Source organism: Gossypium hirsutum, chromosome A13 (assembly GCF_007990345.1).
Source record: "Gossypium hirsutum isolate 1008001.06 chromosome A13, Gossypium_hirsutum_v2.1, whole genome shotgun sequence".
Taxonomy (NCBI): domain Eukaryota; kingdom Viridiplantae; phylum Streptophyta; class Magnoliopsida; order Malvales; family Malvaceae; genus Gossypium; species Gossypium hirsutum.
Genome location: NC_053436.1, coordinates 15898088 through 15924697, shown reverse-complemented (window position 1 = coordinate 15924697; position 26610 = coordinate 15898088). Strand labels below are relative to the sequence as shown.

Sequence of the window (26610 nt, the reverse complement as noted above, 5' to 3'; positions counted from 1 at the left end):
CAGATTTTCAATAAAAAAAAATGCAAGCTATAATTAAAGATAAAAATTGATATGGATGAGATGCTCATATGTTTTGAATTCAAATTTTCTCCATAAATTTTGAATTCTATTCCTAAATGATATTTTAAAGGAATAAATCTTAAAATTATATATAAATTTTGATTTAATGCATTAATATATACATAAATTTTAATTTGGTGTAGTTATACACTTGAAAGGTTTAAATGTATACTTGAAACTTTAATTTTGATTTAATCATATACATTTAAAGAAATAAATACATCAATTTATTTTTATATTAGATAAATATTATTATTTATGTATGCAATATATGAACATAAAATGATGTTATATCTATAATTGTGTTAATAATTTACAATAATTGGATCAAATCAAAATTTTATGTATAAAATTACATAAAATCAAAATTCATGTATACACTTGTACATTAAACCATAATTCATGTTTATAGTTTTGAAATTTATCCCTATTTTAAAATTTTAACTATAATTTGTTTTAAGATAATTATGAGTGTTAATTTTTTTAATAACACTCAAAATAAGAATATATTAAATCATTATATATTTGAGAAAATCAGCTGTGATATATAAATGAAGTGCAAATCTTTTGTGGATTCTATAAGTTAATTGTTAATCGTATTTTAGTTTTATTTTTTTTTAATAACTAAGAAGAGCTTTGCTCTGCCTGCAAGAATAAGTTTCGGGCCGAAGCGCTGGACATGGTGAACTCAGTTTGAATTCGTCAGCCCAACTCAGAGGAAACTAACATTTTCTCATATTAAGAGAATCTTTCTTATTGCCTTTCATGTCAACAGTTTTCGGCCCAAAACATCACTTCTCCAACACTGAGGACATATGCTTGCCATTTGTGGTTTCGTCTGAAGCTCTCAGCACTTACTTTTCCATTTTGCTTCGATTCAAGATATGGGTAAGCTTTACTCTTCTATAATTTTGCATCCAATTGTTAATGGTGGAAGGAATCCTTCTAATTTCCACTCTTCTTGTTCTTTTAACACTGTTGCTACCCATATCAATGCTTTAAGTAAGAATTCCATGCCTGCAAGGGGAAAGCCAAAAAAGTATGATAGTTTGGATAATGTTGATGATGCTTTGTTTTCGTTTAATAAGATGATTCACAAGTACCCAATGCCTTCTGTTGTGGAATTCAACAAATTATTAGGAGCCACTGTTCGAATGAAACGATATGCCATTGCTGTTTCTATGTGTAAGCAGATGGAATTCTTCCGAGTTTCCCCTGATGTTTATACTTTGAACATCTTAACTAATTGCTTTTGTCACCTAGGTCAACTTGATTGTGGGTTTTCTGTTTTGGGGAAAAATGCTCAAGTTAGGTGTTGAACCTACTGTTGTAACTTTTTCCACTTTGATTAATGGACTTTGTAATCAAAGTCAGATTTCTCACGCTGTGGGTTTGTTTGATGAAATGATTGGGCAAGGGTATCGACCTAATTTAATTGTTTACAGCACCATACTTAACGGTTTGTGTAAGACTGGGAATACCTATCGAGCTGTTAGGTTTCTTAGGATGATGGAAGAAAGAGGCTTTGAACCCAATATTGTAGCATATAGCACAGTCATTGACTGTCTTTGTAAAAACGGGTTACTAAATGAGGCTCTCGATCTCTTCTCCGAAGTGAAGGCTAAGGGCATTAGACCAAATATCGTTAGTTATAATTGCTTAATTCATGCTTTGTGTAATTTGGGCCAACAAAAGGAGACAATGCAGCTTTTGAATGAAATGGTGGATAACAATATTTCATGTGATATTGTCACGTATAACGTATTGATCGATGCACATTGCAAGGAGGGGATGATTTCGGAAGCGATAGAAATACTTGACACAATGAGAAAGCATGGCATTGAGCCTAATCTTATCACGTACAATATATGTATTGATGCATATTGCAAGGAAGGGATGCTTGCTGAAGCTAAAGATATTGTTGACACAATGATAAAGCAAGGCATTGAGCCTGATGTTGTTACCTATAGTGTGTTAGTAGACGGCCATTGCTTGCAAAACCAAATGGATAAAGCTAAAAGTGTATTTCAGCTGATGATTGAGAAGGGTTGTGCACCTGATATACATAGTTACAACATTATGATCAACGGATATTGCAAAGCTAAGAGGTTGGACGAAGCAATGGAACTCTTTGATGAACTAGCTCAAAACGGACAAATTCCTGATACAGTGACATACAACACTCTTATGCAAGGTATGTGTCGGTTAGGGAGAGTTTCTACTGCATGTAAACTTTTGAGGATGATGCTTACTTCTGGGCCAGTTCCAAATCTAGTGACATGTTCGATTTTGTTGGATGGTTTATGCAAAAGTGGTAAACTTGAAGAGGCATTGAAACTTTTTCAAGCAATGCAGAAGAGTAGATTGGAAGTTGATATCGTCTTTTATAATATCTTAATTGATGGCTTGTGCAAAGCTGGGAATATTGAAACTGGAAAGGAATTATTTCATGAGCTCTTTGTCAATGGTTTAAAACCCGATGTTTACACATATTCTATAATGATTAACCGGTTCTGTACAGAGGGACTGCCAGATGAAGCATGCCAGTTGTTTAGGAGCATGGAAGAGAATGATTGTTTGCCTGATAGCTTCTGTTATAATATAATGATCCGGGGATTTCTTCGAAACAGCTATACCTCGAAGGCAACACAACTTCTTAAGGAAATGGTGAGTAAGGGCTTTTCTGCAGGTACATCAACTGCAACCTTATTTCTGGATCTTATCTTACGATCTAATAATAAATCAATCTTGATCTGAAATGTTTCACAGATAGTGTAAAGATTGACACTTGTAAATGTGAATCAATTTGTTCATATTGTACTGCCGTGATAAGTTAAAAAGTTTTCATTCTTCCCTTTTGTGCTTGACTTTTAAGGTTGATGGGCTTTAGATATAAGAAGTTGAACCATTTGTGAGTTCATTGCACCTGGTTTATATGTCTAGAATCATAACCTCAAAGGATGCCTTTTAAACTGCTTTATGAGCATAATGTCTAAATGTAAATGCTCTGGATTTTTGGGTTATATCGATCTGTGTCTGCTTATATGTTGATTTGTTGCTCTTATTGTTTGGTTTTGGAATATTAAAGAAAGAAAAATGCAGGGTAGGAAAGGTGAACTAAATTAATTGTATATGCCATGAAATCACTAAATATGAAGCAAAAGTTTTAGTTGTATTGAACCAGAGCTTTCCTATGACTGTTGTTATTGCTTGATTTCATTAAGGGAGCTGCTTGAAGACGAAGTTCTATGCATCTGTATATATCAGTGAAACCTTTATAAGCAAAGTGCTCGTACAAGTACAAGTACAATTTTCATGTGTTATTGTATTTTAAAAAATAATTTAATCATAAATTGAATTGAATACACACCTAGATATAGTGTGAAATTTGCAATCAAATTACATAATATTAATAAAATCAATTTTTGTCAAGAAAATGGCTAATATTAATCAAATTTATAATCTATATGACCTACTAATTAAAGAAAATATTTCAAATCTTTGAAATTTATAATAATGCATATTTATCACAAACTACAAACATGAAGTTATTAGTATGCATTAGAAAATTAAATCTAAAAAATTCAATAAATTATAGTATTAATTATCTTGAGAACAATAAAGCATGTGATGCAAAATATGTCTAAGAAAAAAAAATAAAAATGCACCATTGTAAAAATAACATTTAAAAATAAAGTAAAATATAAAAAAAACAATAAAATAAGGTAATCTAAAAATTAAAATTGAACAAACCTGGATATTTAAATAAGGATAATTATAAAGGGCTTAAACGCAATATGAAAAATATTTTATATTAAACGGTGGTATAAATTATGGATTTGACTCCACTCTTTTACTTTTATTTATTTATCTATTAATATCTAATGTATGTTTAAATGATAAAGAATTGTAGTAAATATTAATGAATAAAAAAAAATAATAGAATGCATCTTAACCCTATAAATTCCACTGTTTCATTTAAGATTACTGTTAACCCTTAAAAAGCATCTCTTACTGTACCTTTTATTCCCTTAGGGTGGGTTTGGGGCGGAGGTGTGGTGCGATGCGTTTAGCTTACTTTTTATCTCACGCTACAGTAATATTACAGTTTCTAATCTCACCACCACCGCCCATCCAAACTCACCATTAGTTTCCTATCATATTTAAAATCGAGATTAGATTGTTTCGGTCATAACTTTTTGACTTTTTGAACTGTCTGTGTGATAATTCTCTTCTATTATTTAATTTGATTTTTAGTTTTTTGAATTCTTATCTTTATTTTAATAAAATGAGTTTTTTTTATGACTTTTAAATATTATTTATTAAAGTTTCAAATTATTTTTAAAAAATAACTTTTTAAATAAATAAAAAAATCAACTACTTTTATATGTGTTCTTTTTGAAACAAAACATTTTTTTATAAAACTTTTAAGTTATTTTCATTATTTTAAATATAAAATATTTAATTTTTTTATCATAAAATATGTTTTCAGTAACATTTTTTTTAATTTAAATTCAAATCATCTAAATGCAGTCGATTTTCTATTTTCTATTGTATTGCTTAGCCCTAATTATGTTCTTTCGACTATTTTATAGCAAAAGAAGAAGAAGATGGCTAAGGTTTATCCCAATGATGTCGTTGGCCATTGAGGTTGTAATCTATATTTAAACCTTTATTGTATCCCTAACAGTCGTTTTCGGTTACTTTATTTCATTTTCATTTTTTTTTTTGAAAAATAAAGGGTTTGCAATGCTCTCTTTTTCGGCTTTATACGATTGTAAGTTAAGGTAATGGTGTGATGGATAGTGGCGGAGTTAATATGTTAATTTTGGAGAGGTCAAGTTAAAATTAGACGTGTTATGTAATATTCGATTTAAATATAAAAACAATTTATTCAAAAGAAGTATTATTTCAACATAAGAATTGATTTCATATTTATTTCCATTTTTATGTCATTCTCATTTTTATTTCATATTCAAATCATAATTCACATAATATAAAATTTTTACTTTTAATCAAACATGCTTGCTCAACCATTCAGAAATCATAATATTCAAATTCAACTTAAAATCAAAAATTTATTAATTTTATAATTGAAATCATAGTTTTCAATTTGAAACATAATCTTTTAAATATTAATTAAATCATTCAAAATTCATAAAAATAAAATTAATATAGCTAGACATAGTAAATCAACTATTAATGACAAGTTTGAATATACATGCTTTATCAAGTTGATAACTACTTAAGTTTCTTGATCCAAAATTCACACAACTTTCGACTCGGTTAACCATTTTTTATTCCGTTTTCACTAAAATACTCATTGCTTTGCAACCTATCATTTAACATAATTTTAAACAAAGTGACTAAGGTTTTCTTCCTCCCCTTCACTTTGGCCGAAACTTACTATATTTAGCTATTTTTGTTTTGTTTTTACACTTCTAACAAGTTAGAAACCGTCTCCTAATTTTTTTTCCATCCAAAAACGTACACATTTTACTTAATTTTATAAGCTTCCATCAATATACTTTAATGACAACTTTTAATACACTAGATAAAATAAAAACTATTGGCACATATATGTAAAACAAGCTTTAAATATTCAAAATCTATGAAAAATTTGAAGAAAAACGTACCATATACTTAAAATTTAGAGGAAAAATGATGAAGAGAAATTTTTTTCTTCTTTTCTTAGGCACTAATATGAAGAAGAAAGATGATAAAAGTCTGATCATCTTTTTATATATATTATTATATTAATTATAAAATATTATTATTTTAAGTAAAATATTAAATAATTATTATTTAACAAAAATATTATTCAAAAGTCATAATGAGTAACTTAGCTTCTTGAATTTCCTTTTGTTTTTATTAAGAATAAAATTTTTTAATATTATTTTTAATACTATAAAAATATTGGAGGGGCCTACTTATATTTTTAGGAGTGCTATAATATATATACAAATGGGAAAATTGCAAAAATCTTAAACTTTAGGAAGCCTAATTATATTTTTGGGAAGGCCATAGTATATTTATAAAGGACTAAATTGAAAAAAAAAAACTTTGAAGGGCCATAGTATATTGGGCCTCCACTTGGCTCCGCCATTGCTGATGGCCTCCCTTAAGGGTTGTGAAACTATAAAAAATGTTGCATCATGTGAAATATTTGATTTTCTTTTTCTCTTTTACACTTTTTTAATAGCTTTCAAGGGTTTATAGTTCTATAATCAATATGAACAAAACCGATGTTGAAAAATAAATTAGTTTCCTTACTTTAATTTGTCACAATCTGATTTTTACATTTTACAAAAATTAAGAAATTGATTCAATTGATCATAATTTGATCGTTTTTATTTTACAAAAAGTTGAAAATCAAGAAATTGGTCCAATTAGCTAATATTATTAAACCTTGTCATTAAATTATTGACTTAAAAATCTATATTTCAACAATTATATGTAAGGAATTAGCAAAAATCAACTATTCAACAATTTTTTTGTCAATTTAATAATTTATATACAATCAATTAGCAAAAAAATGTAGTTCAAATTTATGTGTTTATCAATATAGATTTCTCAATTTTCGTCAAGTATGAGATCAAATTTTGATAAATTAAAGTAGAGACTAATTTAATTTTTTTAAAGAAGAGGGATGAAATTCAAAATTATACATATAATATACTATAAATTGTGATCTGTATATGTTATTAAAGGATTTGGTGATTGAAGTTAATAGGTATAAGTACATCTTAAGTCCTTAATAATTTTGAAATTGAGTAAATTGGTCCCTCTCGAAAAAAATAAGTTATTAATTCCTCCTGAAATCGATACCTTGTTAAATTTATGTTGTCAAATTTTTTGAAAATGATAAGATCAAACTATGATATTTGAGTTTGTTCTAAAGAAAAATCTTAAAAAACGAATTTATTATATGAGTAAATCGATTTTGTAAAAAAGAAAATTACTTCTCATGCCTTCTGATAGAATTGTTGAACTAAAACACAAGAAATATTTTTTGGTAAACTACACCCATGTGTAGGAAATGTGCCCACATTATAGTAAACATGTAACTGTTTTATATATATTTGAACCAAGAATAAATGAATAAAATTAATTTCATATTTCACTATTATATCTTTTGTGTTTCTATCTTCCATGTTTTGCATACATAACGAAATTATGACAAACAAATATTAGTTTATCGTTTGTCTAAGTTCAAACTAATGATAAGTGACATTTTAAGAATGTTTACATTGCGAGAAAGATAATTTACTTTAGTAGATAATCTAAACAAGTTTGTAATCTCGTAAAATGATTATTATGTCGTCTACAATTCCAATTAGGGAGATAACTAATCTTGGCTATTGGAGTAGTTGACTCCATGGGTAAAGACATAGATGTACTCATTAGAAGAATGATACATTGGACTTGACCCAAGTTGAATTAATTCTTAATCCATTTGTGATTAATTCACTTTTGACTTTCTTGGTGTGACTTACCTAAATCCTGAGTTAGTTACTGGTCATGCATATGTAACTCATGTGTTTTGATATAAGTGGAAGCTTACACTCTAAAGATGATCGAGTCGATATCCGGTATGTTGGGTACATGATTTGTGTATGAAATGACTTTGGAATTCATAGCTCGATTAAAAAGTTAATGATATCCTCTTATTGGTATTGTGTGGATTGATAAATATGGAACGTAGCTATGGTTACTTATTCTCGAACAAGCAATTGATCACAATCATTAGTTGACAGTGATCATATTAATTATTAATGTTAGAATTAAGTGACTCGAATTCTTATTTAAATAAAATACGATGGAAAATAAAATAAAAGTAAAATCCATATAGAACTAGACTTCTTCTATTTTATTTTAGAATAAGGTTTTTTAAACCTTATTAAACTTCATCTATTTTATCTTTATTAGGATAAGGTGTTTCAATCCTACTAGAATATGGCTTTACAAGCCTATAAATAGACATAGTCTATTCCTCTTGTATTGAATTTAATTTTTCGACATAGTGAATTTTCTTCTCCTCTGCCCGTGGTTTTTTCCCGAAAGGGTTTCCACGTAAAATTTGTGTGTTCTTTATTTTTTATTTTTTTTATTTTATTTTTCAAAAATTGGTATCAGAGCTTCCGGGTTGTTCATCTCAATCACAGTAATGGTGTCTTTGAAGTATAAAATTTCGCTGTTGGATCGCAACACCAGATTTGTATTGTGGCAGATTAAGATGCAAGCAGTTCTTGCGCAGATGGATCTGGAGGATGCCCTGCTAGGGATAGATAAGATGCCTTCTACATTAACAGATGAAGAGAAGAAGCGTAAGAATCAAAAGGCGTTAACACAATTACATCTGCATTTGTCCAACGAAATTTTGCAGGATGTGATGAAAGAGAAGACTGCCGCTGCATTATGGAAGAGGCTAGAACAAATATGTATGTCGAAAACTCTAACAAGCAAGTTGCATATGAAGCAGTGTCTTTATGCTCATCGTTTGGAGGAAGGTGCGTCTGTACACGAACACTTAACAATGTTTAAAGAAATTCTCTCAAACTTGGAGGCCATGGAGGTTCAGTATGATAAGGAAGATCTAGGGTTGATTCTACTTTGTTCGTTGCCCCCGTCTTATTCAACCTTTAGAGACATGATTTTATATAGCCGCGAGTCTCTCACAGTTGATGAGGTTTATGATCCTTTAACCTCGTATGATAAGATGAAACATATTGTGGTTAAACCCGACTCTCAGGGAAAGGGTCTCATTATTCGTGGGAGACAAGATCGGAATGCTGATGATGATCGTGGTAGGACACAAGAACGGAATCCTCGTGGTAAATCTAAGGGTAGATCGAAGTCTTCAAATAGAGGTAAAACTTGTAACTTCTGCAAGAAGAAAGGGCACATTAAATCTGAGTGCTATAAGCTACAAAATAAGATTAAAAGGGAGGCTGCGAATCAAAAGGGAAAACAACCAGAAAATTTCGGTGAAGCTGATGTTGTAGAAGACTATAGTGATGGTGAACTTCTAGTCACTTCTGTCAATGATTCTAAAATAAGTGAGGAGTGGATACTTGATTCAGGCTGCACCTTCCACATGAGTCCCAATCGGGATTGGTTTACAACTTACGAAACAGTGTCTGAAGGTGTTGTTTTGATGGGAAATAATGCTTTGTGTAAAATCGCAGGTGTTGGAACAATTAAAGTTAAGATGTTTGATGGAGTTGTCAGAACACTTAGTGACGTACGGCATGTTCCAGAATTGAAAAGAAATTTAATTTCGTTGAGTACTCTTGATTCAAAAGGGTAGAGATATACAGCTGGAAGTGGGGTTTTAAAGATTTCCAAAGGGTCCCTTGTTGTGATGAAAGGGCAGAGAAAAATTGCCAAGTTATATGTTTTGCAGGGTTCTACTGTTACTGGTGATGCAACTGTTGTTTCCTCTTCTTTGTCAGATGATGATATTACTAAAATTTGGCATATGCGCCTAGGGCATATGAGTGAGAATGGTATGGCAGAATTGAGTAAAAGAGGACTTCTTGATGGGTAAGGAATTTGCAAACTGAATTTCTGTGAGCACTGTGTTTTTGGGAAGTAAAAGAGAGTTCGATTCACTAGAGGAATCCATAACACGAAGGGAACGTTGGAGTATATTCATTCTGATCTGTGGGGGCCATCTAGAGTGCCTTCGAGAGGTGGAGCTAATTATATGCTAACCTTTATTAATGGTTTTTCCAGAAAATTTTGGGCATTTTTCCTGAAGTAGAAAAGTAATGTGTTTTCCGCATTTAAGTCTTGGAAAATTATGATTGAAAAACAGACGGGAAAACAGATAAAATACCTCCGTACAGACAATGGCTTAGAGTTCTGTTCTGATGAGTTTAATAGATTGTGGAAGTCAGAAGGGATCATGAGACACTTGACAGTTCGTCATACTCCACAGCAAAACGGCGTTGCAGAACGAATGAATAGAATGATCATGGAAAAGGTTCGATGTATATTGTCAAATGCTAACTTACCAAAGTCATTTTGGGCAAAAGTAGCCTCTACTGCATGTTTTTTGATCAACCGATCTCCATCCGTTGCCATTGAGAAAAAGACTCCACAAGAGGTATGGTCTGGTAATCCTGCTAATTATTCTGATTTAATGATTTTTGGGTGTCCTACGTATGCTCATGTTGATAATGGAAAATTGGAACTGAGATCCATTAAATGCATTTTTCTTGGTTATAAAGCTGATGTAAAAGGGTATAAGTTATGGTGTCCTGAAAATAGAAAAGTTGTGATTAGCAGAGATGTTGTTTTTGATGAAACTGCTATGCTACCTAACTTATCTCTTAAAGACTCTTCCAATAAAGAAAACCAAAAGCAGGTGGAGCATCAGATTAATACAGAGTCAACTCCTCAAGCCATAACAAAAATTGAGAATAGAGTTGCCTCTTCACCACAATACTCTATCGTCAAAAACAAAACTAGAAGAGAAATTAAACCTCCAAAGAAGTATGCCGAAGCTGATTTAGTTTCTTATGCTTTAAATGTGGTTGAAGATATAGATGCGAATCAAGAGCCATCTAATTATTTTGAGGCGGTTAGCTGTGAAGACTCAGAAAAGTTGATGTTTGCTATGCAAGAAGAGATGGAATAACATGGGACCTTGTGAAACTTTCTAAAGGTAAAAAGGCTGTTCGTTGTAAATGGGTGTTTAAAAAGAAAGAAGGGACTCCAGGAGTTGAAGAACCCAGATATAAAGTAAGGCTTGTTGCAAAGGGTTATAGTCAAATTCCAGGAGTGGACTTCACAGATATGTTCTCTCCAGTTGTTAAGCATAGTTCGATTTGAGCTTTGCTTGGTATTGTGGCCATGCGTGGTTCAGAGCTTGAGCAGTTAGATGTAAAAACTGCATTTCTTCATGGAGAACTTGAGGAGGATATTTACATGCAACAACCAGAGGGTTTTATAGTCTCAGAAAAAGAGGATTATGTTTGCTTGCTGAGAAAGTCCCTTTACGATTTAAAATAGTCACCAAGATAGTGGTACAGGAGGTTTGGTTCCTTTATGACTTCTCATGATTTCAAAAGAAGTAGTTTAGACAGTTGTGTTTACTTTAAGAAAAACAGTGATGGTTCTTTTATGTATCTACTTCTTTATGTTGATGGCATGTTGATAGCAGCAAAAGATAAAGGAAAGATAAGAAAGGTCAAAGCCCAACTAAGTGAAGAATTTGAGATGAAAGATTTAGGACCAGCAAAGAAGATACTTGGTATGAAGATTCTCAGAGATAGAAAAGCAAGTAAATTGTACCTAAGTCAGAAGGGGTACATTGAGAAAATTCTTTGTAGGTTCAATATGCAGAGTGCTAAGCCTGTTAATACTCCTTTAGCAGCCCATTTCAGACTTTCATCGGCTTTGTCTCCACAATTAGATGATGAGATTGAGTACATGTCACATGTTCCATACTCTAGTGTAGTGGGATCTTTCATGTATGCTATGGTTTGTTAACGTCCAGATTTATCATATGCAGTTAGTGTAGTTAGAAGATACATGGAAAATCCCGGTAAAGAACATTGGAAAGCAGTTCAGTGGATTTTAAGATACTTACGAGGCATTACTGATGTTTTCTTATAGTTTGGAAGAACTAAAGATGGAGTCATAGGGTATGTTGATGCTGATTTTACTGGAGACCTTGATAGAAGAAGATCTCTCATAGGTTACGTCTTTACTATCGGAGGTTGTGCAATTAGTTGAAAAGCCACTTTGCAAACTACAGTCGCTTTGTCTACCACTGAAGCTGAGTACATGGCGATTACTGAGGCTTGTAAAGAAGCTATTTGGTTGAAGGGACTATTTAGTGAACTTAATGAAGACCTTCAAATCAGTACAGTATTTTGTGACAGTCAGAGTGCCATCTTCCTTACAAAAGATCAAATGTTTCATGAGAGAACAAAACATATTGATGTTCGGTATCATTTTGTTCGTGATATTATTGCTCGTGGTGATATTGTTGTGAGCAAAATTAGTACTCATGAAAATCCTGCAGATATGATGACTAAGTCACTTCCTATAACCAAGTTTGAACATTGCTTAGACTTGGTTGGTGTTCATTGTTGAAGTTAAACCCTTAAGGGGTTTTATGGAAGAGGTGGAGAACTTGTTCGCGATGAAGAACTTGTTCATTGAGAATTTATGTCAAGGTGGAGATTGTAAGAATTAAGTGACTCGAATTCTTATTTAAATAAAATACGATGGAAAATAAAATAAAAGTAAAATTCATATAGAACTAGACTTCTTTTATTTTATTTTAGAATAAGGTTTTTTAAACCTTATTAAACTCCATCTATTTTATATTTATTAGGATAAGGTGTTTCAATCCTACTAGAATATGGCTTTACAAGCCTATAAATAGACATAGTCTATTCCTCTTGTATTGAATTCAATTTTTCGACATAGTGAATTTTCTTCTCCTCTGCCCGTGGTTTTTTCCTGAAAGGGTTTCCACGTAAAATTTGTGTGTTCTTTATTTTTTACTTTTTTTATTTTATTTTTCACAATTAAGAAGACAAAATTGTGACAATGAGATAAAACATGATTGTATTGAATGAACGGATTTAACTTAAAGGAATCAATGATATCAAATGAGGGTAACACACACATGACGAGACCATTGGACAAAGTAGTTGGATGAGTTACTTTCGTAAATAGTATACCATAAGGAGTTTTCAATCATGGTACTTCTTGTGGACTCAATCCATGATTAAGTAAATTGTGAATTATCTTAACGATGCTTTTAGACATAATTGCAATTAACTCGAGCTTAATTGTTTATGTTCAATTGGTCTCTCTACTAGCTCAATAAAAGCTCGATCGGACTGCAATTGGATTAAAAGAAAATTCTACAACTTTAGAAATAATTTAGTTGAGTCGATTTATTCGATGTGGAATAAAATTAGGTGGTCGTAAGAATTGTTCAACTAGAGAATTTGATTAAAGAATTTTATTGAAAAATTAGTTTGGAATATCTCAGTGATTTTTGGGAATATTAATTTTGATCACAAATTAATTAAAATAAATATAATATTTTTGGAAATAAATTTTCAAGTCAGACAATTAGGCCAATAAGTAATTGAACTTAAAAATTGGACCCGAGATCGAAAATTGAATTCGAGACAGAAACTAGGGGTGAGTGTTCGATTGAATCGAATTGAATCAAATGAAAAAATTTCGAGTTAATCGAGTTCACGAATCATATTTTTTCATTCTAATTTGATTTGAAATTTTCTCGAATCAAGTCGAGTGAGATAGAATTCGAATCGAATCTAATCGAATATATTTGTTCGAGTTAAATTTTAAAAAATAATTTTAGGTCCTTGTAACCACTGTCACCCATTGTAATAAAATTTATCCACCTTAATCAAAATTTTTATTAACTTTCATCACCTCATAATTTATTTATTAATATTTTATATACGGGTTAGCTTCCTTGCTTGCTTAGTTGTTTCAATTATCTTCAGATTCTTGTCACTACGTATTTTGGAATTAAAAAATATAGTAAATGTAAAAATGTGATTTTTTAATAAAAATTATTTTAAAGATAAAATGTGAAATTGATACCAATATAAAATTTTAACATGAATATTTAATGGCATAATTAATAATTCAATTTTAATATAAATATTCTATATGACTAAACAATTCAATAATATAAATAATATAAAATGTAAAATTTAATTTAATAATATAAATAGTATATATAAATAAAATTATTACTATTTAAGTTTAGTGATTTTTTTGGATAATTTTGATTTTTTATTTGAGAGTAAAGGGTGAGAAGTAAAAGTTTATGGGGGAAAATAAAAAATTTCAGGGAATAAAAGTTTAAGGGAAAGTAAATAAGAGGAGTAAAATTTTGGAGGGAAAACATTAAAAAAAATGGAGGGGGATGGGTTTAGGGTAGATGAGAGGTGGGATGGGAAGGAAGAAAAAATTTTAGGAGGAAAGTGGGAGGGAGTAAAAATTTTGGGAGAAAATAAAAAGTTTTGAGGGGTTTTTGGAGTAAAATTTTGATAAAAAGTAAATGGGAAAGTAAAATTTTTGTGGGAAATGGATTTTGGGTAGATTGGAGGTTGGGATGGAAGGCGAGTAAAAGTTTTGGGGGGAAAAGTGGGAAGGAGTAAAAGTTTTGAGGAAAAAGTAAAAAGGTTTAGGAGTTTGGGGTAAAAATGTAAAATATTATAGTTTGATATTCTATTTATTCAAATTGAAAAACTCAACTCGATTCGAAACTTGAAATTCAAAAAAAATTCGAGTTGACTCGAATAACTTGATTTGTTTAACTAGAAATTTGAATTTTTTTCGATTTTTTCGAGTCGAATCAAGTTTTGCTCACCCCTAACAAAAACCTAAAAACTGGTTGAACCAGGCCATGTGTATCAAACTGGGTCGATGGTTCAACCTCCGGCCATGTCGTCATTGGCCCAGATTGAATCGATAGCAATTGAATCACCCGGTCCTATTTGGGCAAAACGACGACGGTTCAAGGTGCCAAGGAGAAGTGGCGCCAACAATGGCACTGTCAGGCACGACGATTGCGAAAAAGGCGATTAAGTGGATGGTTGGAGGCGGCGGTTCTTCGGTGGTAGAGTAGTGGTAAAAATAAACTTTTAGTGGGACTCTACTAGGTAACATGATTTCAAATTAAATTTTTTAAAAATAATATTGTTTTAATGAATTTAATATTTATTTAGATAATATTTTATTAATTTAATATTAATATGATTAATTCTAATCCTAGTTGAACTCTCTCTAAACTCTCCTTATATAAAGAGAGTCTGAGTCACTATTCTCATACATTTGAATTTAAAAAAAGTTGTAGAGAGAAAATCCTCTAAAGAAATTATTTCAGAAAGTTTCTAGGGATATTCTTGTTATTTATAACTTAACTCCTGAAGTTTAGAGAAATTATGAAATTGCCCCACCAGTAATTTTGTGAAAAAATTTCTAATTTGAAGTGAGTCCACACTCGGCAGATGTGAGCTTGAGGATAGTTGAGAAGTCTACTCAGTCGAAGCGTTCATCCTAGACGAATTATAAAAGTACAATTTTTATTAAGTGTTTATTATTTTAGATAACATAACCAAGTTATTGTTTTTGAAAAAAAATTACAACTTTGATTTTCTCTTAAACCTATTTTTCGCTACATTTTCCAAACCCAATCTTCCAACACCATGATCACTCTAAAATAAGATTAGTTCTATTTTAGTCACTTTAAATTTTTTTTCTCAATTTAGTCACTCCAAATAAAATAGTTGCTCAAAATGGTCATTCCTGTTAAAAATTCTATTTTTTACTAACGAATTGCTGACGAGGCACCATAGCTTATTAAGTGACGACACATGGCTATCTCTAACATTAGGAATTGTCGTCTTTGCTAAAACCTACCTTACGCTCTAATTTTTTTTGGCAAAAAAATCCCATGTTTCAATTAGAATCCCAGTGAAGCACGTTTTGAAAATCTCTATAACAGCAACCCAATCTAATTTTATGGAGACATTGTTAATCCCACTTTCATTTGCTCCTCCAAAACCACCCGTTTACAGATTTTATGAAGCCACTTTTGCCTCTACTAGGCATGCTACCCTACCTAATAAATTCCTTATTAATGTTATCAACTTGTTCATTGAAAAACTTTCTTAGGTGGACTCTGAACTCCACCCTAAACAAAAATTGGTGGGAAAGTGTTTTAACTCAAAATGGAATTGGTAAATGGTATTGATTCTTTAGGGGAAATGGTTGAGATTTTGGAAGGTAGAGGTGATTGTTTTCTTGGGTGTTATGAACATTAAGGTGATGTTCTTGTGTGTAACAAAGAAGCCAATGATCGTGCATTTTCAAATTTATTAGCAAATCTAGGTTCTTGGCTTAATTTGGCATTGGAGGTATTTTTATTCTTTTTTGTTTGAATTTAGGATGAAATATTTTCTAGGTTTTTGTTTTTGTGGGAGGATTTGAAGCTCCATGGTAGACTGTAACACCCCTTACCTGTGTCCAACGCTGGGACATGATACGAGGCATTACTGGACTTAGACGTACATATACATGTGAAACTGGGCCATAAAATTTTAACCATTTCAAAAACATTCAAACAAACGCATATCTCCCTTATGCGGGCCTACGAGGCCCAAAACATACATTGGGGGTGGTTCGGGACTAGACCGAGAACTTATGAACTTTTTACAACACTTAGGAAATTTTCTAGTTTTGGAGAGTCACACGGCCGTGTAGCTCGAACACACCTGTGTCCTTAGCCCGTGTAACTCTCTGTTTATGACGTCAACAATATTTTAAGGTCACACGGCCAAGACACATACTCGTGTGCTAAGGCTGTGTCTCCCACACGGCTGTGTCTTTACCCGTGTGGCCAACACTTAGGCTATTTTCCAAGCCTTGGTCAACTTTAATCCCTCACACACTTATACAACATCAAAGGCATAGAACATGATATCTAATTCAAGATTAAACATCCTCAATTAAGTTACAAACATAACATTTGCATGTCATCATACTTGTGTTTCTCATACTCATTTTATAACAAGTCTAGACATACCAAACCATATTCATTTGGCCTTGTCATCTTCATTACCACTTATACCCTTATACCATGATTATCTTCATGCTTATATTCTCAACTTAATCATCTAGCATTCATAGTCATGTCTAATTCATATCCATAATGTCACATATCACACACTCATATCAACATGTTTCTTTAGGGCATTCCACACCTATTGATCAAAGTTTATCCATCAAATATACATACCATATCATACATCCATCGATATCTAGCCATCACAACATGCACATCATCAAAACATTAGAACAGTCAAGCAAAATCAATTAGGTTTACAACCCAATGATCAAATATAAGCCATATCTCATGGCTCTATACAAATGAAACATTATAAGACAACTCAATTGGCCAAATCATGAAACACATATCGTAAAATACTAAGTATCTATACATGCCACTCACTTGAAAACACTTAAGATTTGTTAATACCCCGGCTTGATAACTTGATAGTGTGATGCTGCCTCCAACGATCTTCAACTTCGAGCTAACCTGACAATACTAAAAGAAATGGAAATGAGAGGGGTAAGCTTTATAGCTTAGTAAGCCCGTACAAAAATAATAATAAGCAATTTATTAACGTGCTTTTGCCAAATTCTTACAACATGTTCTCATGGTAACACAATCGAAATTACACATAATTCCACTATTTGCTCATATTCCAGTCAAGTTGTCTTCTCGAGTCATAGTTACTAAATTATTTATATCTGGAGCTACGGAACTCCAAATTAAGATGTGCTAATTTTCCTTGAAACTAGACTCACATATCTTCTTACCTTTTAGAATTTATCTATTAGCCAATAAGTATAGTTTATTCTTCAAAGTTATCCCTATTCTACTATTTTACAACTTCGACCTTTCTTTACTAAAAATCAATTATCTCATAGTACAGGATTCGAATAATGTTCCTGTCTGTTTCTCTTGAAAATTGACTCGTTAAGGATTTAGTCATATGAATTATAACCCATAATTATTATTGTACAATTTTTAGTGATTTTCCAAAGTTAAAACAGGGGAGCCCAAAATCACTCTAACCTTGTCTCACAAAAATTCAAATATCTCATAATATGAAATTCTTTTGTTTACATCGTTTCCTCTATGTGAAACTAGACTCAATAAGATTTAATTTTATATCTTATTTAGTCTCTAATTCGATTTCCACAATTTTTGGTGGATTTTCAAAGTCAGACTACTGCTGCTGTCTAAAACTATTTTAGTGTAATATGATGATAACTATCATAAGTTCATTTTCAACTAATCATGAACTCACCATTTCATGGATTCCATGTTCAATTACACAAAGATTTAATAAAATAAACATAAAGATTATTCATCACTCAAGCCTTTTTGCATACTTATCATATGTTCATATATATACATATACATATACATAAACATTCTCACCATAAGTCATTCTTCATCAAGGAATTGCTCATGAGTTTAGCATACATACCTGTACTCACTCGTAGTAAATCACATAACCATACCTTCTTTAACATGCCCTCATTGGGTCTTTCATCACGTTATCCATTGCATTACTCGTTGATCACTCAGAATACTGTTGGATACGCAGAAACTTGCACATAAGTGCCACATAAACATACGTAGCTGAAGTTACCTCATATCATGCAATGCTTGCAAAGCTACTCACGGGCTTGCTCATATAAGCTATCGATCAAGGTGTAACTACACGAGCTGTTCACAAAAGCTGTCAGGTATCCAACCACTCAAGGATTACCTAGCCATCGGTAAGACACATAAGACCATTTTTCGGAACTCAATCACATGTATCGCATCCATTATGAACTCGAACCACTCAACAGCTCAGATGCCATATATATCATGAACCCGGACCACTCAACGAGTTTGAACTTTTTTATTCCTAATGACATGTCACTTGTATCCTAAATCTATTCCTAAGGTTCAAACGAGGTTTTTTTCTCACTTGTACATTGCACCTCTATTGCACTTGCTTGTGACATCGTGGATAGTGACCATAATATCATTCATGCTTACAATAGTATCAATTGCCCATTCATAGCATAATAAGGCATAACTAAAATAGCAAATAAGCTTTTAAGAATTTACATAACATATATCATATATTTCATATATCACTTATCATGTATCATCATTTTCTTGCATTTCATGTAATATTCTTCCATGTCATATTTCCACATCATATACACCATTCCATCAATTTTTCCAATATATTAAATCATACAATATATGCAATAATAGTAAGGAATATAATTCAAACATAACATTGCAATATTATTATCATACGAAGTTACCTCGAATCCGAGCCCAACTAAAATTCCATTTTAGTCCATAATATCGTACTTTCTCGATTTAAGCCCGAATCTCAGTTTTCTTGATCTAACATTTCAAATATAGCTTAATTATTACTCACATTATTCAAATTGACTCAAAAATCATACTTTTATAAATTTGCATTTTTACCCCTAAACTTTCACATATTTGCAATTTAGACCCTAGGCTCGTAAAATGAAATCTGTTCGTTTTTCTTATACTTTAAGCCTAGATAAACCTTTATTACTCTTGTGGCAGCCCACATTTCTCTTTCATTTCATACATTTGCTACACATTTTACAACTTTTACATTTTAGTCCTTTTAGGTGTTTTCATGAAAAATCACCTAGTAAAAGTTGTTAAACATACTTCAATCTTTCATTCTTCCATCAATCTTCAAAATACTAACATGTCATGCATGGTTAAATTTTTAAACATGAACCCTAGTTAAAAATATGGGTAGAAATGAGCAGATCATGTCACAGGGACTTCAAAAATGCAAAGAACATTAAAAAGGGGCTTGGAAACACTTACTATTGAGCTTGGAAGCTTGAAAACCCTAGCCATGGTGTTCTCCTTGGTTCATACAGCCATGGGGTAGAAGATGAAAAAAAATTGGCTTTTAATTTGTCTTTTAGTCCATTTAATCACTAAATGGCCAAAATACCCCTAAAGCATTTCTTTGGAATTTTTACCATGCATGTCCATTTTTGTCCAAATTTTTAGAACTTAGTCAAATTACTATTTAAGAACCTCTAATTAATGATCCAATTCAATTCATGTTAAAAACTTCTAGTTACAATATATTCAATTGAGTCCTTAAAGTTAAATTAAGCACTTTTCACATAGAATTTCTTCATAAAATTTTTACACAATCATACACACATATCATAAACCTTATAAAACTCATAAAATAATTATTTCTATATCGGATTTTGTGGTCTCAAAACTACTATTCTGACTAGGCCCTAATTCGAGATGTTACATAGACATTGGTATATGTTAGGTTTTTGTTTCAATAGTAGATTGTTTCTTTTAGTTTTTAATAGGAGCAGAAGAAAGATAGAACAAGGTTACCTGTGACATCAACAATCCATTAGTAGAAAACAAAATTTTTAATGAGTGACTACTTTGAGAGATTACTTTATTTGGAGTGACAAAATTAAGAAAAATAATTTAAAGTGACTAAAATAGGACAAGCCTTATTTTAGAGTGACCCAATATTTTTTATTCTTTTTGAAAACAGAATTTCTAGTTCACCTGATCTCAGGAAGGATAATTCTTTTATTAATAATAATTGATAGTCTTGTTGAGGGGCGGCTGACTTCTTTAGAAGAAGTTTGTGAAGTGTTGTCTATTAGAAGCCAATGGACTCCTTAATGGGTTAATATTGCCCATGGTGGGGGTTTTGTCTTGATGGTCGCTAAACTAACTAAAAATTCGACTAAGGCAAGCGCACTTATCGAACAGTAGTATAGTTATGGTGAGACCGGATATATCATATTCATGAGGACTAAAAGTACTAGTAATTACTATCTTTTTATTATGTAGCCTAAGAATTAATGAATGTTTTTTTTAAAAAAAAATTAAAACTAATTATCTAATTAACTAAGATTACGACAAAGATTAAAGTTAGAAAATACTTTAGAGAACCGATGGAGAAGACAATACCCAAGGAAGAATCCACCTAGACTTCACTTATTACCTTTGAGTTAGACGATTTATTCACTTGACTTAATCCGTAGAAATCCCTGATTTATGTTAATATCTCTCTCAAGACTAAAAACAATTGACTCTAGGTTGATTAATTGAAATCTCTTTCTAATTGAAACCCCTATTGTCGCATTAACTCGATCTATGGATTCCCTTATTAGATTTGACTCTAATCCGGCAGATTTTTTTCGTCCTATCTCTAGGATTGCATGAAACTCCGCTTAATTATGAATGATCTACTCTTAAATAGGGACTTTTGCTCTACTGAATAAGCACATCAAAAAGCTCAATTAATATCCTGGAATATTAAGGCAAGGGTTAAATTCACAATTAAAAATAAAAACAAGTATTTATCATATAACTCAAATAATAATAAGATCTGTCTTAGGTTTTATCTCCCTTAGGTATTTAGGGAGTTTAGTTCATAATAATAATGGAAAACATCTCAAATTTTGGAAAACAACAAAGCATAAAGAAACCCAAAGAACTTCTAGGAAATTGGATGGAAATCTCCAGTCTTAATGTAGATCCTACCTCTGAGGTGATTCTGATGGCTGTCTTTGAGTAGTTTCTACCTTCCACTCCCTGTGTCCCCTTTAATCCTCTTCTAAGGTCATTAAATAGACTTTGGAATGCCCAAATTAACCTAAAATTTGCTTTTTTCAAGTAGAATTAGACTTAGGCTAGACAAGGACACGACCGTGTGAAGGTGCTTAGGCCGTGTGCAATTTTGACTTGGTTTGGTGTCGACATGGCCATGACACACAGGCATGTGGTCTGCCCGTGTGTCACACACGGGCGTGTGGATCACCCGTGTGGAAGTGCCTAGGCCATGTACCATGCTGATTTCAGCCCATTTTGTCCGTTTTTGGCCCGTTTCTTGCTCTTTTCGCCTTCTATTACTCTTCTGAGTATAAAACATGAAATTAAAGGATTAGAAGCATCAAATTCACTAAATATTATGATAAATCATCCAAAAATATGCCAAGCATAGGTTAAAAATATGTATATATTATGGTTTATAAAATATCCCCACACTTAAGCATTTGCTTGTCCTTAAGCAAAATCCTCAACTCACAATTAAAATAAATTCTTCTCAACTTATAATTCTTATCAATAATGTTTGAAATAATCCACAAGTAATCATACGTTAAGAGCTTAACTAAAAGATCATTAGAGTTTCAAACAATCCAAATTGAGCATTTCAATCATAAAATCATAGGTATCCCCCTTTATCTAAGTAATCACCTTTAATTCCAAATTGACAAGGTTGACGTCCTCGCTAATGATTCACTCAAATCACTCAAAGTGTTTAAGGTTTGATAATTAAGCACTTAATAGTCAAACATGAAAAGTTATTACCATAGGCTTGCAGGAAAATCAAATCTCCACCATTATAAATGAGATGATACACAAATCAAAAGGCCTTTAACCGGGTTGTAATGGGGTTTGGGTTAAAGGTGTGGATAAAAGCTTAAAAAGGAGGTTAGAATTGGGATTAATTTAAATAAATTACCAAACCTCGAAAAAAATAAATCTAATCACTGAATTACAAATAAGTGCCAGAATTAACACTAACCAAAACTAATGAAGTGAGCTTTTCTCTTAATATAATGACTTTAACTTATCCAACCTCTTTAGAAAAATATGTAATTGAATGAATATACTTTTTTTAAGAAGAAGAACAAGCACAATAAAGGGTAGTACATAATAAGAAATAATTCAGCAACTGGAATGAACGAACATAGTTAGGTAACTAATCAAATCAAATCTCGATAAAAATGGAGTCAATGGGAAGGGAAAATTTCTTAACAAATCAAAAAGGGTTAAGTTGAGGGTTACTATTAAGGGGAAAATCAAGAAATAATAGTTAAGGCTCAAAGGGGTTCACTAAGCGTCAATTATGTGGGTAGGCTTTTTATGGAGTAAATGGGTTAAAACTTAAGTGCCTTTATCATTTTCGTATATCAAATCAAAGGTGTGGTCTTGACATGCATAATCGAAGCAAGCTCTAGAATAACAAATCAATGTTGACACATTCATAACCAATAAAATCAGGGAGCAAGAAAAACATATGCTCTAAAATGCTCAAGATCTCACAAAAATTATTGGTATTTGATGTCAATCCTATGAATTCAAAGCTTCAAGATAATACCTCAATTCAGGGGAACAACCTAGTAATTTTACTTCTCAAAAGTCAACTTATCATGTTTGATCCCCTAATGTCTTAAAGTTTAAACAATCAACGCACGGTTACCTATGATTTAATTCAAGACATTTCAATCAAAATCATAAATCAATTTGAATTTACTCTAATAATGATAAGAGAAAATTATTTGAGAACAAGATAAAAATTCAAGGATTTTTTGATAATCACATAAATAACCTCCCCACATTTAAGATGTACATTGTCCTCAATGTACAAAGATAGATAAGAGTAATATAATCATAATATTAGAAGAGAGGGAGAGAAGCAAAACTACCCTGAATTTTTGGATGTAATCCTTGAAAGAGTGGAAACGAGTTTAGAGACATTGAAAGTGATGTGTATGTGACATGTAGGAAGAGGTGAATGTGGTGGTAGAGGTTGAGTCCCACAATCATAGTGCCCAGCGAAGAGGTTATTGTGGTGCTCGGTGTCGTGGTGGTTATAGTTGTGGTCGAGCAGGACATGGTAGTCGTGGAGGATTGTTTGTTTATTCCTAGCACCCATTGACTGAACCTTGTAAAACTGCGATGCCATCAGTAATGTTTAAGGGATTTAAATCAATAGGGTTATTATGGTTGGTAATAATGAAAATAACTAGATAAAAGGAAAAATCAAATTATACTAATAAAAGTCTTTTAAGAAAATGATAAATAAAGACAAAAAAATGCTAAAATAAAAATAAAATGAAAAGAAAAATAAATTGAAAATTAAATGGACTCAAAAGTCCTCATCGACAGCTGGATCGTGGGGTGGTGGTGTTGGAGGCGATATGTGAAAATGTTGGCAAATTCGTTGTAGAGTCGCCTCGATGCTGTCGAATCGCTGAGTGCAATATTGCTCAAAGCGATGAAGGTGGTCAGAAACTTCAGATAATGAAGCAGCCGCATGAACTGGCCGGTGAATTGGTGGTGGCTGAGAAGGTGGGTCCTCCTGAAATGCAGGGATATCATCAGGAATATCTTCGGCGTCATCCTCCTCGGTAGCTCTTGCAAGTCAGTAATGAGGATGGTCGAACCCACGATGACGCTCAATCATTCGCATATAGAGCATACTTATTAGCCCAAAATGTCGAGCTAGTCGAGTCACATATGGGCCGATGCTGATGACTCCCTTTCGGTGTCGCTTGGTTTGATGGCGGAAGGTAAGGGCGATGAAGTATGCGAGATAAAAAATATGCCCCTGCCTCATGCTCCACAAGAAGTATGCGTCGTGAGTGTTGATGATGCCAATGCTCTTTTGCCTCCCTATTAATGTGTGTGCCAAAAGGGCGTAGAGATAGCACAGAGCTGGAGCTAGAGCCGATGCCTTTGAACGGCTAGGATCATAAATGCCTGTAGCAGGCATGAGGTCTATCCAACACGAGGAAGGTGAACGATGGATGTGGCGGTAGAGGTGAGGAAAATTGTCGGCCTTCATGAACTCGTCCGTATAAAGTCCCAAGGCGACGTCGAATTTTAGGACACTCAGCTGGCGTACTAGACCACCAAGGCGAAATTGGACTGTTCCTGGGTCGTCATGTTCTGCCATCACTGTCTATAACTGGAACGTCGAGCCGAGTTCCAAGGAGAACTCTAAATCTGTCGGCTCGATGATATCAAAGAAGCGGTTCCACGAAGCGGTGGCAAGGAGTGCCCGTACTGAATCAGCTAGGTGGACTTGCTCTAGTGGATGAATCCGCCTTCCGAGATGGATCAATCGGCTTTCTTGGGGTAATTCCTTACCTCCTTCTCCGTCTCCCCTTTTTCTCCTCTTCTAGGGTGTATTTATATGCTTTAGAATGCCTAGAAGCCCTCAAAAGTGGCCTTTTCTGAATTGGACTTAACTTGGACTCAACAGGGACACGCCTGTGTGACACGTCTGTGTGCGTCGTGCTCCAATTCTGCCAGATTGACACGGCCATATGGTCTGCCCGTGTGAGGAGGTCCAGGCCGTGTTGATTTCGTACTTTGGCCCATTTTCTCCGTTTTTGGCCCGTTTCTTGTTCCTTTCGCTCTCTTATGCTCTCTTAAGTGTAAAACATGAAATTAAAGCATTAGGAGTATCGAATTCACCAATTCTAATGGAAAATCATCCATAAAATGTGTTAAACATAGGGGAAAATAGGTATAAATTACGGTTTATCAGTCAACCCTTTTGGTATAACGTTAACGGCTAAATAATTCGCAATATCTACAAACCAAGGTTCATTAGAGTCAGATATAACAAAGTCGCATCACACATTAGTTTAAAGGGTAAATTCCAATCAGGTGCAACTACAATCGGAGCATTAATTAATTTATCCTTAAGAGTGTTAAATGCTTCTAAACAATCTTGACTGAAATTGAAAGGTACATCTTTTTCTAGTAAATTCGTTAAAGGCTTAGCTATTTTAGAAAAATCATTAATGAATCTTCTATAAAATCCTGCATGTCCTAAAAAGCTTCTAATAGCCTTAACTGAACTAAGGGGAGGTAGTTTCTCAATAGTTTCGACTTTTGGTTTATCAACCTCGATCCCTTTACTAGAAATTTTGTGTCCTAACACAATCCCTTCACGATCCCTGAAATGTCCTTTTTCCCAATTTAGCACAAGATTCTTTTCCTCACATCTTATTAGAACTCATTTTAAAATTTTGAGGCAAAGACGAAAAGAGTTACCGAATACCGAGAAGTCGTCCATAAATATCTCTATAATGTCTTCCACGAGTTCATAAAAAATGACTAACATGCATCGCTGAAAAGTAGCAGGAGCATTACATAATCCAAAGAGCATTACATAAATTTTTGAGGCAAAGATGAAAAGAGTTACCGAATACCGAGAAGTCGTCCATAAATATCTCTATAATGTCTTCCACGAGTTCATAAAAAATGGCTAACATGCATCGCTGAAAAGTAGCAGGAGCATTACGTAATCCAAAAGGCATTCGTCGATAAGCAAACGTACCGTATGGAGTTGTAAATGTCATTTTCTCTTGGTCCTCAGGAGCTATTGGGATTTGGAAATACCCAGAGAGTCCATCTAGGAAACAATAATACATATGTCCAGATAATCTTTCCAATATTTGATCAATGAATGGTAAGGGAAATTGATCTTTTCTTGTAGCATTGTTCAATTTTCTATAGTCAATACAAACTCTCCATCCCGTGACTGTTCTCGTTGGAATTAATTCGTTCTTCTCATTGGCCACAACAGTCATGCCTCCTTTCTTAGGAACAACCTACACCGGACTCACCCAAGAACTATCAAAAATAGGATAAATAATTCTTGCATCTAGAAGTTTAATTACCTCAGCTTTTACGACTTCTTTCATGTTAGGATTCAATCGTCTTTGAGCTTGCACACAGGGTTTATATTCATCTTCCATTAAAATTTTATGTGTACAAAAAGAAGGGTTGATCCCTCTTATGTCAGAAATCTTCCAAGCTATAGCTCTTTTGTGCTCCTTTAATACTTTGAGTAACTCGTCTTTTACAGTTGTCTGTAAATCTGAAACAATAATCACTAGTAATATGGAATTATTTCCAAGAAATGCATATTCTAAGTGATCTGGTAGTTGCTTTAATTCCAATTTAGGCGGTTCTTCAACAGAGGGTTTCAATTTTAATTCATTATTGACCTTGATACCCTTGTTGTTCTTCTGTCTCAGTGAAGGCTCATTGGAATTTAGTTCAGCTTTTATCTTACCTATTGCAGAATCATCATCATTTACCTCCTC

General features: G+C 32.7%; 1 protein-coding gene across 1 annotated transcript; it reads left to right on the top strand.

The window, feature by feature from the left end:
- The first annotated feature begins 944 nt into the window (after window positions 1-944).
- On the top strand, window positions 945-23413 carry LOC107894622 (pentatricopeptide repeat-containing protein At1g63330). The gene is made up of 3 exons (XM_016819879.1): window positions 945-1280; window positions 1324-2727; window positions 23270-23413. The coding sequence occupies exons 1-3, from the start codon at window positions 945-947 to the stop codon at window positions 23411-23413; spliced, it is 1884 nt and encodes a 627-aa protein (XP_016675368.1).
- Window positions 23414-26610: the final 3197 nt, after the last annotated feature.